The sequence below is a fragment of the Somniosus microcephalus genome, chromosome 6 (assembly GCF_052327205.1).
Source record: "Somniosus microcephalus isolate GS21.2 chromosome 6, FLI_Smic_1.0, whole genome shotgun sequence".
In the NCBI taxonomy this organism is placed as follows: Eukaryota; Metazoa; Chordata; class Chondrichthyes; order Squaliformes; family Somniosidae; genus Somniosus; species Somniosus microcephalus.
In genome coordinates this window covers 168117843-168132591 of record NC_140992.1, presented here as the reverse complement: position 1 = coordinate 168132591, position 14749 = coordinate 168117843, and the positions used below count along the sequence as shown (strand labels likewise).

Here is a 14749-nt window from a genome sequence, read left to right as displayed (position 1 = left end):
CTCTCTCTCTGAATGTACCTCCTGATCCTGTCCGAGACTCTCTCTCTGACTGTACCACCTGATCCTGTCCCAGTCTCTATCTTACTGTACCTCCTGATCCTGTACCAGTCTCTCTCTCTGACTGTACCTCCTGATCCTGCCCCAGTCGCTCTCTCTGACTGTACCTCCTGATCCTGTCCCAGTCTGCCTCTGACTGTACTTCCTGATCCTGTCCCAGTCTCTCTCTCTGACTGTACTCCCGATCCTGTCCCAGTCTTTCACTGTACTGTACTTCCTGATCCTGTCCCAGTCTCTCTCTGACTGTACTTCCTTATCCTGTCCCAGTCTCTCTCACTGACTGTACCTCCTGATCCTGTCCCAGTCTCTCTCTGACTGTACTTCCTGATACCTGTGCCAGTCTCTCTTGGACTGTACTTCCTGATCCTGTCCCAGTCTCTCTCACTGACTGTACCTCCTGATCCTGTCCCAGTCTCTCTCTCTGACTGCACCTCCTGATCCTGTCCCAGTCTCTCTCTGTGTGTACCTCCTGATCCTGTCCCAGTCTCTCTCTCTCTGACTGTACTTCCTGATCCTGTCCCAGTCTCTCTCTGACTGTACTTCCTGATCCTGTCCCAGTCTCGCTCTAACTGTACTTCCTGATCCTGTCCTAGTCTCTCTCTGACTGTACTTGCTGGTCCTGTCCCAGTCTCTCTCTGACTGTATCTTCTGATCCTGTCCCAGTCTCTCTCTCTGACTGTACCGCCTGGTCCTGTCCGAGTCTCTCTCTCTCTGACTGTACCTCGTAATCCTGTCCCAGTCTCTCGCTCTCTGACTGTACATCCTCATCCTGTCCCAGTCTCTCTCTGACTGTACCTCCTGATCCTCTCCCAGGTTATCTCTCTGACTGTACCTCCTGATCCTGTCCCTGTGTCTCTCTCTCTGACTGTATCTCCTGATCCTGTCCCAGTCTCTCTCTTACTGTATCTCCTGATCCTGTCCCAGTCTCTCTCTGACTGTACCACCTGATCCTGTCCCAGTCTCTCTCTCAGACTGCACCTCCTGATCCTGTCCCAGTCTCTTTCTTACTGTACCCCCTGATCCTGTCCCAGTCTTTCTCTGACTGTACTTCCTCATCCTCTCCCAGTCTCTCTCTGACTGTACTTCCTGATCCTGTCCCAGTTGCTCTCTGATTGTACTTCCTGATCCTGTCCCAGTCTCTCTCTGCCTGTATTTCCTGATCCTGTCCTAGTCTCTCTCTAACTGTACTTCCTGATCCTGTCCCAGTCTCTCTCTGACAGTACTTCCTGATCCTGTCCCAGTCTCTCTCTGCCTGTATTTCCTGATCCTGTCCTAGTCTCTCTCTAACTGTACTTCCTGATCCTGTCCCAGTCTCTCTCTGACTGTACTTCCTGATCCTGTCCCAGTCTCTCTCTCTGACTGCACCTCCTGATCCTGTCCCAGTCTCTCTCTGAGTGTACCTCCTTTTCATGTCCCTGTCTCTCTCTCTGACTGTATTTCCTGATCCTGTCCCAGTCTCTCTCTCTATGTCTGTACTTCCTGATCCTGTCCCAGTCTCTCTCTCTCTCTGAATGTACCTCCTGATCCTCTCCCAGTCTCTCTCTCTGACTGTACCTCCTGATCCTGTCCGAGACTCTCTCTCTGGCTGTACCTCCTGATCCTGTCCCAGTCTCTCTCTCACTGTACTTCCTGATCCTGCCCCAGTCTCTCTGTGATGGTACTTGCTGATCCTGTCTCAGTCTCTCTCTGACTGTATCTCCTGATCCTGTCCCAGTCCCTCTCTGACTACTTCCTGATCCTGTCCCAGTCTCTCTCTCTCTGACCGTACCTCCTGATCCTGTCCCAGTGTCCCTCTGAGTGTACGTCCTGATCCTGCCCCAGTCTCTCTGAATGTACATTCTGATCCTGTCCCAGTACCTCTCTGAGTGTACCTCCTGGTCCTATCCCAGTCTCTCTCTCTCTGACTGTACTTCCTGATCCTGTCCCAGTCTCTCTCTGACTGTACTTGCTGGTCCTGTCCCAGTCTCTCTCTGACTGTTTCTCCTGATCCTGTCCCTGTCTCTCTCTCTGACTGTACCGCCTTGTCCTGTCCAAGTCTCTCTCTCTCTGACTGTACCTCCTGATCCTGTCCCAGTCTCTCGCTCTCTGACTGTACATCCTGATCCTGTCCCAGTCTCTCTCTGACTGTACCTCCTGATCCTGTCCCAGACTCTCTCTCTGACTGTACCTGCTGATCCTGCCCCAGTCGCTCTCTCTGACTGTACCTCCTGATCCTGTCCCAGTCTGCCTGTGACTGTACTTCCTGATCCTGTCCCAGTCTCTCTCTCTGACTGTACCCCCGGTCCTGTCCCAGTCTTTCACTGTACTGTACTTCCTGATCCTGTCCCAGTCTCTCTCTGACTGTACTTCCTTATCCTGTCCCAGTCTCTCTCACTGACTGTACCTCCTGATCCTGTCCCAGTCTCTCTCTGACTGTACTTCCTGATACCTGTGCCAGTCTCTCTTGGACTGTACTTCCTGATCCTGTCCCAGTCTCTCTCACTGATGTACCTCCTGATCGTGTCCCAGTCTCTCTCTCTGACTGCACCTCCTGATCATGTCCCAGTCTCTCTCTGAGTGTACCTCCTTATCATGTCCCTGTCTCTCTCTCTGACTGTATTTTCTTATCCTGTCCCAGTCTCTCTCTCTATGTCTGTACTTCCTGATCCTGTCCCAGTCTCTCTCTCTGTAACTGTACCTCCTGATCCTGTCCCAGTCTCTCTCTCTCTCTGAATGTACCTCCTGATCCTGTCCCAGTCTCTCTCTCTGACTGTACCTCCTGATCCTGTCCGAGACTCTCTCTCTGACTGTACCTCCTGATACTGTCCCAGGCTCTAACTTACTCTACCTCCTGATCCTGTCCCAGTCTCTCTCTCCGACTTTACCTCCTGATCCTTTCCCAGTCTCTCTCTCTGGCTGTACCTCCTGATCCTGTCCCAGTCTCTCTCTGACTGTACCTCCTGATCCTGTCCCAGTCTCTCTCTGACTGTATCTTCTGATCCTGTCCCAGTCTCTCTCTGACTGTACCCCCTGATCCTGTCCCAGTCTCTCTCTCTCTCTGAATGTACTTCCTGATCCTGCCCCAGTCTCTCTGAATGTACATCCTGATCCTGTCCCAATATCTCTCTGAGTGTACCTCCTGATCCTGTCCCAGTCTCTCTCTCTCTGACTGTACTTCCTGATCCTGTCCCAGTCTCTCTCTGACTGTACTTCCTGATCCTGTCCCAGTCTCGCTCTAACTGTAGTTCCTGATCCTGTCCTAGTCTCTCTCTGACTGTACTTGCTGGTCCTGTCCCAGTCTCTCTCTGACTGTATCTTCTGATCCTGTCCCAGTCTCTCTCTCTGACTGTACCGCCTGGTCCTGTCCGAGTCTCTCTCTCTCTGACTGTAACTCGTAATCCTGTCCCAGTGTCTCGCTCTCTGACTGTACATCCTCACCCTGTCCCAGTCTCACTCTGACTGTACCTCCTGATCCTGTCCCAGGTTATCTCTCTGACTGTACCTCCTGATCCTGTCCCTGTGTCTCTTTCTCTGACTGTATCTCCTGATCCTGTCCCAGTCTCTCTCTTACTGTATCTCCTGATCCTGTCCCAGTCTCTCTCTGACTGTACCTCCTGATCCTGTCCCAGTCTCTCTCTCTCTCAGACTGTACCTCCTGATCCTGTCCCAGTCTCTCTCTTACTGTACCCCCTGATCCTGTCCCAGTCTTTCTCTGACTGTACTTCCTCATCCTCTCCCAGTCTCTCTCTGACTGTACTTCCTGATCCTGTCCCAGTTGCTCTCTGATTGTACTTCCTGATCCTGTCCCAGTCTCTCTCTGACTGTACTTCCTGATCCTGTCCCAGTCTCTCTCTGACTGTACCTCCTGATCCTGTCCCAGGTTTTCTCTCTGACTGTACCTCCTGATCCTGTCCCAGTCTCTCTCTCGCTCAGACTGTACCTCCTGATCCTGTCCCAGTCTCTCTCTTACTGTACCCCCTGACCCTGTCCCAGTCTCTCTCTGACTGTACTTCCTGATCCTCTCCCAGTCTCTCTCTGACTGTGCTTCCTGATCCTGTCCCAGTTGCTCTCTGATTGTACTTCCTGATCCTGTCCCAGTCTCTCTCTGCCTGTATTTCCTGATCCTGTCCTAGTTTCTCTCTGACTGTACTTCCTGATCCTGTCCCAGTCTCTCTCTGACTGTACTTTCTGATGCTGTCCCAGTCTCTCTCTGACTGTACTTCCTGATCCTGTCCCAGTCTCTCACTGACTGTACTTCCTGATCCTGTCCCAGTCTCTCTCTGACTGTACTTCCTGATCCTGTCCCAGTCTCTCTCTGACTGTATCACCTGATCCTGTCCCAGTCTCTCTCTGACTGTACCTCCTGAGCCTGTCCCAGTCTCTCTCTGATTGTACTTCCTGATCCTGTCCCAATCTCTCTCTGAATGTACCTCCTGATCCTGTCCCAGTCACTCTCTGACTGTACTTCCTGATGCTGTCCCAGTCTCTCTCTGACTTTATCTCCGGATCTTGTCCCAATCTCTCTCTGACTGTACCTCCTGATCCTGTCCCAGTCTCTCTCTCTCTGACTGTACCTCCTGATCCTGTCCCAGTCTCCCTCTGACTGCATCTCTTGATCCTGCCCCAGTCTCTCTCTCTGACTGTATCTCCTGATCCTGTCCCTGTCTCTCTCTCTGGCTGTACCTCCTGATCCAGCCCCCGTCTCTCTCTGCTGTATCTCCTGATCCTGTCCCAGTTTCTCTCTCTGACTGTACCTCCTGATCCTGTCCCAGTCTCTCTCTCTCTGACTGTTCATCCTGATCCTGCTGATTAATTTTTTACTGATCAAATGATCAGATAATTCTCCAAATTTAGGCAAATGTTTGCTATCTCTGTCCTATTGACGAATCTTTAATTTAATCCCTCTATTAGGTGTAAAATGGTCTCTCATCCTGAAAGGTGCTTTGTGAGTTGAAATAGGCTTGAAGTATTCACAGATTAGATATGAAATCCTCTGTTTTCTTTGTAAGTTTGGATTTCTGCTGCTTATGTATACAGCACTACCTGACAGGTTGATAGTTGAGCAATCGGGGAATGGAACCAAAACTGCCTAACCTGAGGAACTGATGGGCTCGAATCAGCTGCCATTTTTATACCTCACCCGATTTTAGTTTCTTTATCTTCAGTATCTTCTAGAAAGATCCTTCCCCAAGAAAGAAAGACTTGAATTTATATAGTACCTTTCACCACCTCAGAACATCCCAAAGTGCTTTACGGCCAATGAAGTACTTATGAAGTGTAGTCACTGTTGTAATATTGAAATTGCAGCAGCCAATTTGTGCACAGCAAGTTCCGACAAACAGCGATGTGATAATGACCGGATAAACTGTTTTAGTGATGTAGGTTGTGATAAATATTGACCAGAACTGTTTGAAATAGTGCCATGAGAGCTTTTACACCTGCTTGAGAGGGCAGACATGGCCTTGGTTTAGCGTCTCATCTGAAAAGACAACACGACCAACAGTACAGTTCTCCCTCAGTACTGCCCTGGAGAGTCAGCCTGGATTTTGTGCTCACGTCTCTATAATGGAACTTGAGCACACGACCTTCTGACTCAGAGGCGAGAGTGCTTGACAGCCAAGCTGGGGTCTTTAAAGGAGGCCATCTTCCGAAAGCTAAGTTTTTACTTGGTTGCTTACCTTCTCGTGGAGCCAGGAGGAGCAGGAATTCTCTCGTGGCTCCACGTTAAATCCGCAGGCCACTGTCAGTTGCCAATCATCCCCCACCCCCCACTCTTAGAATTGCCTTCCCCTCTCCGCAGGCCCTCAATGACCTGGGACTGTGCTGGTGCTGCCTCTGGGGCCATGATTGGTGCCCGTAGCTCACCAGTTGTAAATAACTGAGGCCAGCGGACACAATTTGCTGCGATCCTGCCACCGGATGCACCGGGTTCACGCCTCGATCCAATTCCTAGGCCTCGTAGTTTAAACAGAGTGAGGCACCTCCATATCCTCTTAGTTCTGGCAAATAGCTCACTACCTGTCAGATCTAAGGACCCTTGAAGATCTCCTTTAAAGCCCAGGATTATTTTTCTGGAGAAAATCATGTTTGCTTCCAGTGTACCAACCTATTACTTAAAATAGCACGGTTGCTATGGTAACAACTTGAAAGACATTATACATATTTATACAGGGAGGTGAATGGCTGTGGAGTAGTTGCCAGCTTGGCCTGTTGTCATAAGATGGTTGAACTTTGGCCTTTTGCCTACAGATATCAAATGGAAGTATTTATAAGAAAAGAATCGCCTGTTAGTGATTGAGAGTGATCCTGCTCTTTAGGCATTTGGGTCTAGTCGAAAATCAGATTGTGATATTCCGTAACATTGAGCTGAAAGTTTGCTTGTCGGTCTGTCGGTGCCTTGAAGTAATGAGTGTCTCTGTCTTTCTCTCTCCCCCTCTGCTTGCTGCAGCCATGTGGACACCAAGGAGCTCTGCGGTAAGTTGGGGATCTAGCCTTCTCTTCTATTGCTTCAGTAGCGACCTTACCAGGCCTGCTGGGCCTCACTCTGGTGGTGTGACATTCTGCTTTTCATCACTTTGTTGGGTGTCGCTCCTGGTGTGTGTTTACGGTGGCGAATTGTAGTCAGGAACCAAAGTCGTTACTGTAAAGCTGTGTCTCCCACATGGCCACAGGGACGGCCAACTCTGTCCCTCATCTATTTTTTTCCCTTTTTCCTTTTAGCCGAGAGCTTCCTCCTGTTTTTTTCCTCCCTCCATTGGTGACATGGTTCTAACAGAGGGGATTCATGACAGCTGAGGCTGCTGGGATAGCCACACCACCATAGAAAGTCTCTTGCTTTCTCCCACGCGCCAGCCAGAGGAAGCCGGGTGAAACGTCAGAAGAGGAGATGCTGGCCTGCGGGAGGTTGCATGCAGCTCCTGCCCAATGGTGGAGAGCTGGTGGCAGGGCCGGGCACGGTCTTTGAGACTGGGTTTACAACACGAACCAATCTTGCTGATCGAAATGCCACTCCTGCCAGTTCTTTGAACCGCCTTTACTGCATCGGTGAATTGTAATCGATTAATACACAGCTCAGCCAGTAGCTCAACGCTGAGCCTCATAAGATGCCAGGCTCAATCCCCAGCCCACGCTGAGTTAGCGAATCGGGTTGGCCTCAGTGCCCCTCGTGGTTGCACATAACAACAGTCAGTATTTAGGAGAGGCAACAAGAGAGGACTTAGTATTCAGAGCTGAGCCTAGGAGAGGGTAGAAGTTCCCTCTTGCCACTTACTCCCTCATCTACTACTTATTTCTTGTCCTGCAACCCTGAAAAGCACTTGGGAAACAGTGACCGGATCGGACAAAGTCAACATGGATTTACAAAAGGTAAATCGGGCTCGACTAATCGACTGGAAGTTTTTGAGGATGTAACTAGTAAAATAGATAAGGGAGAACCAGTGGATGTGGTGTATTTGGACTTTCAGAAGGCTTTCGATAAGGTCCCACATGAGAGATTAGCATGTAAAGTTAAGGCACATGGGATTGGGGGCAAGGTATTGACTTGGATAGAGAACTGGTTGGCGGACAGAAAGCAAAGAGTTGGAACAAACGGGTCATTTTCCGAGTGGCAGGCAGTGACTAGTGGGGTACCGCAGGGATTGGTCCTTGGACCCCAGCTATTCACAATATATATTAATGATCTAAACAAGGGAACTAGATGTAATATCTCCAAGTTTGCAGACGACACAAAGCTGGGTGGGCATGTGTGCTGTGAGGAGGATGCCGAGAAACTCCAGTATGATTTGGACAGGTTGGGTGATTGGGCAGAAGCATGGCAGATGCAATATAACGTGGATAAATGTGAGGTTATCCACTTTGGTGTCAAAAACAGGAAGGCAGATTATTATCTGAATGGCAATAGATTGGGAGAAGGGGCAATGCAACGAGACCTGGGTGTCCTTGTGCACCAGTCGCTGAAGGTAAGCATGCAGGTGCAGCAGGCGGTTAAGAAGGCAAATGGTATGTTGGCCTTCATAGCGAGAGGGTTTGAGTACAAGAACAAGGATGTCTTGCTGCAGTTGTACAGGGCCTTGGTGAGACCACATTTTGAGTATTGTGTGCAGTTTTGATCGCCTTATCTGAGGAAGGATATTCTTGCCATGGAAGGAGTTCAGCGAAGATTCACCAGGCTGGTACCTGGGATGGCAGGAATGACGTATGAGGAGAGATTGGGTCAATTGGGCTTGTACTCGCTGGAGTTTAGAAGAATGAGAGGGGATCTCATTGAAACTTGTAACATTCTGGCAGGACTGGACAGACTAGATGCAGGAAGGATGTTCCCGATGGCGGGGGAATCCAGAAGCAGGGGTCACAGTATAAGGATAAGGAGTAGGCCTTTTAGGACAGAAATGTGGAGGAATTTCTTCACCCAGAGAGTGGTGAACCTGTGGAATTCTCTACCACAGAAGGCAGTGGAGGCCAATTCATTAAATATATTCAAGAAGGAGTTGGATATATTTCTTAAGGCTAAAGGTATCAAGGGGTATGGAGAGAAAGCAGGGACCGGGTATTGAACTTGGATGATTAGCCATGATCGCATTGAATGACGGAGCAGGCTCGAGGGGCCGAATGGCCTACTCCTGCTCCTATCTTCTAAGTTTCTATGAAGTGGAACAGCTTAATTGGAGAATTGGAATCTGCCCAGAAGTGAGGTTTAGAAGTTTCATTATTTAAATTTTGCTTTCTGCAGGTCTTTTAAAAAAATTCATTTTGTGGAATGATTTGAGAAATCATCTCTCCCACATCCTACTCAGTCATCAAATAGCACAATAATGAGGAATTGTTACTTACTGCAGATACTGTCTCAGGATAACAAGCAGTCTGTCCTGGGGATCACACACAGAGTCGAGCTGTTAATCTATCCTGGGGATTGTGTGGCATAGAAATTTACAGCCCAGAAACAGGCTATTTGGCCCAGCTAGTCCATGCCGGTGTTTCCGCTCCACATGAAGCTCCTCCCAACTTACTTCATCTCACCTTATCAGCGTATCCCTCTCTTCCTTTCTCCCCCATCTATGCTAGTCGCCTCAACCGCTCCTTGTGGTAGCGAGTTCCACATTCTAACCACTCTCTGAGTAAAGAAGTTTCTCTTGAATTCCCTATTGGATTTATTAGTGACTACCTTATATTTATGGCCCCTAGTTTTAGTCTCTCCCAGAAGTGGAAATATCATCTCTACGTCTACCCTATCAAACCCTTGATAATTTTAAAGACCTCTATTAGGTCACCCCTCAGCCTTCTCTTTTCTAGAGAAAAGAGACTCAGCCTGCTCATCCTTCCCTGACAGGTATAACCTCTCAGTTCTGGTTTCACACTTGTAAATCATTTTAACACCTCACAAGTGCCTCTATATCCTTTCTATAATATAGCGACCAGAACTGTTCCCAGTACTCCAAGTGTGCTCTAATCAAGCTTCTATAAATGTTTAACATAACTTCCCTGCTTTTCAATTCTATCCCTCTAGAATAGTTACACACACACACAATGGAGCTGTTAGTTTATCCTGGGAGATTGTATTGCATTTATGTAAAGATATAATGATGAGGGCCTTTTAGGAATTGCTGTGGGATGGTACCAGAAACAAAGTGTTAGCAAACCCAGTCAGATTAGCAAAAGTAAATGGGGGTCCCTTCCAGGCTGAGACAGGAGAAATTATAATGGTGCATAAGGAAATGGCACAGAAATTAAACAAATACTTTGTGTCTGTCTTCACGGAAGAAGATGCAAAAAACTTCCCGGAAATAGTGGAGAACCAAAGGTCTAGCGAGAATGAGGAACTGAAAGAAATTAATATTAGTAAAAAAGTAGTACTGGTGAAATTAATGGGACTGAAAGTTGATAAATCTCTTGGACCTGATGGCCTACATCCTAGGATGTTGAAAGAGATGGCATGCATTAGTTGTCATTTTCCAAAATTCCATAGATTCTAGAATGGTTCCCGCCTATTGGACGGTAGAAAACGTAACCCCAATATTTAAGAAAGGAAGGAGAGGTAAAACGGGGAACTACAGACCAGTTAGCCTGACATCAATAGTAGGGAAAATGCTGGAATCTATTATTAAGGACGTGCTAACAGGGCACATAGAAAATAATAATAGGATTGGGCAGAGTCAACATTGATTTATGAAAGGGAAATTATGTTTGACAAATCTGTTAGAGACTTTTGAGGTTGTAACTACCAGAATAGATAATGGGGAACCAGTGGATGTGGTGTATTTGGATATTCAGAAGGCATTTGATAAGGTGCCACACAAGAGGTTATTAAACAAAATTAGGGCTCGTGGGATTGGGGGTAATATACTAGCTTGGATTGGGGATTGTTTAACGGACAGAAAACAGAGTGTAGGAATAAACAGGTCACTTTTGTGTTGGCAGGCTGTAACTAGTGGGGTAACGCAAGGGTCAGTGCTTTGGCCTCAGCTATTCACAATCTACATCAATGATGAGGGGACCAAATGTAATATATCCCAGTTTGCTGATGATAAAAGCTGAGTGGGAATGTAAGTTGTGAGGAGGTTGCAAGGAGCCTTCAAGGGGATATAGACAGGCTAAGTGATTGGGCAAGAACATGGCAAATGGAATATAATGTGGCTAAATATGAAGTTATCCACTTTGGTAGGAAAAATAGAAAAGCAGAGTATTTTTTAAATAGTGAGAGATTGGGAAATGTTGGTGTTCAGAGGGACCTGGGTGTCCTTGTACACGAATCACTGAAAGTTAACATGCAGGTACAGCAAGCAATTAGGAAAGCAAATGGTATGTTGGTCTTTATTACAAGAGGATTTGATTATAAAAGTAAATACATCTTACTGTAATTATATAGGGCCCTGGCGAGACCACACCTGAAGTATTGTGTACAGTTTTGGTCTCCTTACCTAAGGAAGGATATTCTTGCCATGGAGGGAGTGCAACAAAGGTTCACCAGACTGGTTCCTGGGATGGGGGGATTGTCCTATGAGGAGAGATTGAGTAGACTAGGCCTATATTCCCTAGTGTTTAGACGAATGAGAGGTGATCTCATTGAAATATACAAAATGTTTACAGGGCTTGACAAGGTAGATGCAGGGAGGATGTTTCCCTTAGCTGGGGAGTCTAGAACCAGGGGTCACAGTCTCAGAATAAGGGGTCGGCCAATTAGGGCTGAGATGAGGAGAAATGTCTTCACTCAGAGGTGGTGAATCTTTGGAATTCTCTACCCCAGAGGGCTGTGGAGGCTCAGTCGTTGAGTATATTCAAGATAGAGAGCGAGAGATTTTTGAATATTAAGGGAATCAAGGCATATAGTGCAGGAAAGTGGAGATGAGGTTCAAGATCAGCCATGATCTTATTGAATGGCGGAGCAGGTTCGAAGGGAACTTCTGCTCCTATTTCTTCTGTTCCTTTGTTCTCACAGAGCAACTTACTAACTTATTCCCAACAGCTCAACGCTTTCAATTAGACAAAAAGCAAACTGCATAATTATATAGGAGCATGAGAGAGAACGACAGAGTGCGGTACAGAGAGAGAGTGACAGAGTGTGGTACAGAGAGGGAGAGTGACAGAGGGCGGTACAGAGAGGGAGAGTGACAGAGGGCGGTACAGAGAGACAGTGACAGAGTGCGGTACAGAGAGATAGTGACAGAGTGCGGTACAGAGAGAGAGAGTGACAGAGTGCACTCCAGAGTGAGAGAGAGTGACAGAATGCGGTATAGAGGGAGAGTGAAAGAGTGCGGTACAGAGAGAGAGAGTGACAGAGTGCGGTATAGAGAGGGAGAGTGACAGAGTGCGGTACAGAGTGAGAGAGTGACAGAGTGCGGTACAGAGAGAGAGAGTGACAGAATGCGGTATAGAGGGAGAGTGAAAGAGTGCGGTACAGAGAGAGAGAGTGACAGAGTGCGGTATAGAGAGGGAGAGTGACAGAGTGCGGTTCAGAGAGAGACAGTGACAGAGTGCGGCACAGAGAGAGAGTGACAGAGTGCGGTATAGAGAGGGAGAGTGACAGAGTGCGGTTCAGAGAGAGACAGTGACAGAGTGCGGCACAGAGAGAGAGTGACAGAGTCCGGTACAGAGAGACAGAGTGACAGAGTGCGGTACAGAGAGAGAGAGAGTGACAGAGTGCGGTACAGAGGGAGAGAGACAGAGTTCGGTTCAGAGAGAGACAGTGACAGATTGCGGTACAGAGAGAGAGCGTGACAGAGTGCGGTACAGAGAGAGAGTGACAGAGTGCGGTACAGAGAGAGTGACAGAGTGCGGTACAGAGAGAGAGAGACAGAGTGCGGTACAGAGTGAGAGAGAGTGACAGAGTGCAGTACAGAGATAGAGAGAGTGATAGAGTGCGGTACAGTGAGAGAGAGTGACAGAGTGCGGTATAGAGTGGGAGAGTGTGACAGAGTGAGCTACAGAGAGAGAGTGACAGAGTGCGGTACAGAGAGAGTGACAGAGTGTGGTACAGAGTGAGAGAGTGACAGAGTGCGGTACAGAGTGAGAGAGAGACAGAGTACGGTACCGAGCGAGAGAGTGACAGAGTGCGGTCCAGAGTGAGAGAGTGACAGAGTGCGGTACAGAGAGAGAGAGTGACAGAGTGCGGTACAGAGTGGGAGAGAGTGACAGAGTGCGGTACAGAGTGGGAGAGAGTGACAGAGTGCGGTACAGAGTGAGAGAGTGATAGAATGCGCTCCAGAGTGAGAGAGGGTGACAGAGTGCGGTACCAAGAGAGAGTGACAGAGTGCGGTACAGAGAGAGAGTGACAGAGTGCGATAGAGAGAGAGAGTGACAGAGTGCCGTACTGAGAGTGAGTGACAGAGTGCGGTACAGAGAGAGAGTGACAGAGTGCCATACAGAGAGAGAGTGACAGAGTGCCGTACAGAGTGAGAGAGTGACAGATTGCGGTACAGAGAGAGAGCGTGACAGAGTGCGGTACAGAGAGAGAGTGACGGAGTGCGGTACAGAGAGAGTGACAGAGTGCGGTACAGAGAGGGAGAGTGACAGAATGCGGTTCAGAGAGAGTGACAGAGTGCGGTATAGAGAGGGAGAGTGACAGAGTGCGGTTCAGAGAGAGTGACAGAGTGCTGTACAGAGAGTGAGTGACAGAGTACGCTACAGAGAGAGAGAGAGACAGAATGCGGTAAAGAGGGAGAGTGAAAGAGTGCGGTACAGAGAGAGAGAGTGACAGAGCGCGGTATAGAGAGGGAGAGTGACAGAGTGCGGTTCAGAGAGAGACAGTGACAGAGTGCGGCACAGAGAGAGAGTGACAGAGTGCGGTACAGAGAGGGAGAGTGACAGAGTGCGGTTCAGAGAGAGACAGTGACAGAGTGCGGCACAGAGAGAGAGTGACAGAGTGCGGTACAGAGAGATAGAGTGACAGAGTGCGGTACAGAGAGTGAGAGAGTGACAGAGTGCGGTACAGAGAGAGAGTGACAGAGTGCGGTACCGAGAGAGAGTGACAGAGTGTGGTACAGAGAGTGACAGAGTGCGGTACAGAGCAAGAGTGACAGAGTACGCTACAGAGAGAGAGAGAGAGACAGAGTGCGGCACGGAGCGAGAGTCACAGAGTGCGGTACAGAGAGAGAGTGATACAGAGTGGAGAGTGACAGAGAGTGGTACAGAGGGAGAGAGTGACAGATTGCGGTACAGAGAGAGAGAGTGACAAATTGCGGTACAGAGCGAGAGTGACAGTGTGCGGCACAGAGGGAGAGTGACAGAGTGCGGTCCAGAGAGAGAGAGTGACAGAGTGATGTACAGAGAGAGTGTGACAGAGTGCGGTACAGAGATGGAGAGTGACAGAGTGCGGTACCGTGAGTGAGTGACAGAGTGCGCTACAGAGACAGTGTAAGAGAGTGCGGTACAGAGTGAGAGAGTGACAGAGTGCGGTACAGAGAGAGAGTGACAGTGCGGTAAAGAGAGAGAGAGTGACAGAGTGCGGTACAGTGAGAGAGTGACAGAGTGCGGTACAGAGAGAGAGAGTGCGGTACAGAATGAGAGACTGACAGAATGCGGTACAGAGAGTGACAGAGTATGGTACAGAGAGAGAGTGACAGAGTACGCTACAGAGAGAGAGAGTGACAGAGTGCGCTACAGAGATAGAGTGACCGAGTGCGCTACAGAGAGAGAGTAAGAGAGTGCGGTACAGAGAGAGAGAGTGACAGAGTGCGGTACAGAGAGTGAGAGTGACAGAGTGCGTATAGAGAGGGAGAGTGACAGAGTGCGGCTCAGAGAGAGAGTGACAGAGTGCGGTACAGAGAGAGAGAGTGACAGAGTGCGGTACAGAGAGAGAGAGTGACAGAGTGCGGTACAGAGAGAGAGCATGACAGTGAGGTACAGAGAGAGAGAGTGACAGAGTGCGGTACTGAGGGAGAGAGTGACAGAGTGCGCTACAGAGGGAGAGTGACAGAGTTCGGTTCAGAGAGAGACAGTGACAGATTGCGGTACAGAGAGAGAGTGACAGAGTGCGGTACAGAGAGAGAGTGACAGAGTGCGGTACAGATTGAGAGTGACAGAGTGCAGTACAGAGATAGAGAGAGTGATAGAGTGCGGTACAGAGAGAGAGAGTGATAGAGTGCGGTATAGAGTGGGAGAGTGTGATAGAGTGTGGTACAGAGGGAGAGAGTGACAGAGTGCGGTACAGAGTGAGAGAGAGACAGAGTGCGGTACCGAGCGAGAGTGTGACAGAGTGCGGTACAGAGAGAGAGAGTGACAG

General features: G+C 48.8%; 1 protein-coding gene across 1 annotated transcript in view; it reads left to right on the top strand.

Annotated features, from left to right (window-relative positions):
- necab2 (N-terminal EF-hand calcium binding protein 2) overlaps positions 1-14749 on the top strand; it is a 908814-nt gene that overhangs the window by 390701 nt on the left and 503364 nt on the right. Inside the window, exon 4 of the mRNA XM_085992018.1 lies at positions 6485-6510. Coding sequence (XP_085848144.1) covers positions 6485-6510 — 26 coding nt within the window. The remainder of the gene's footprint in view (positions 1-6484; positions 6511-14749) is intronic.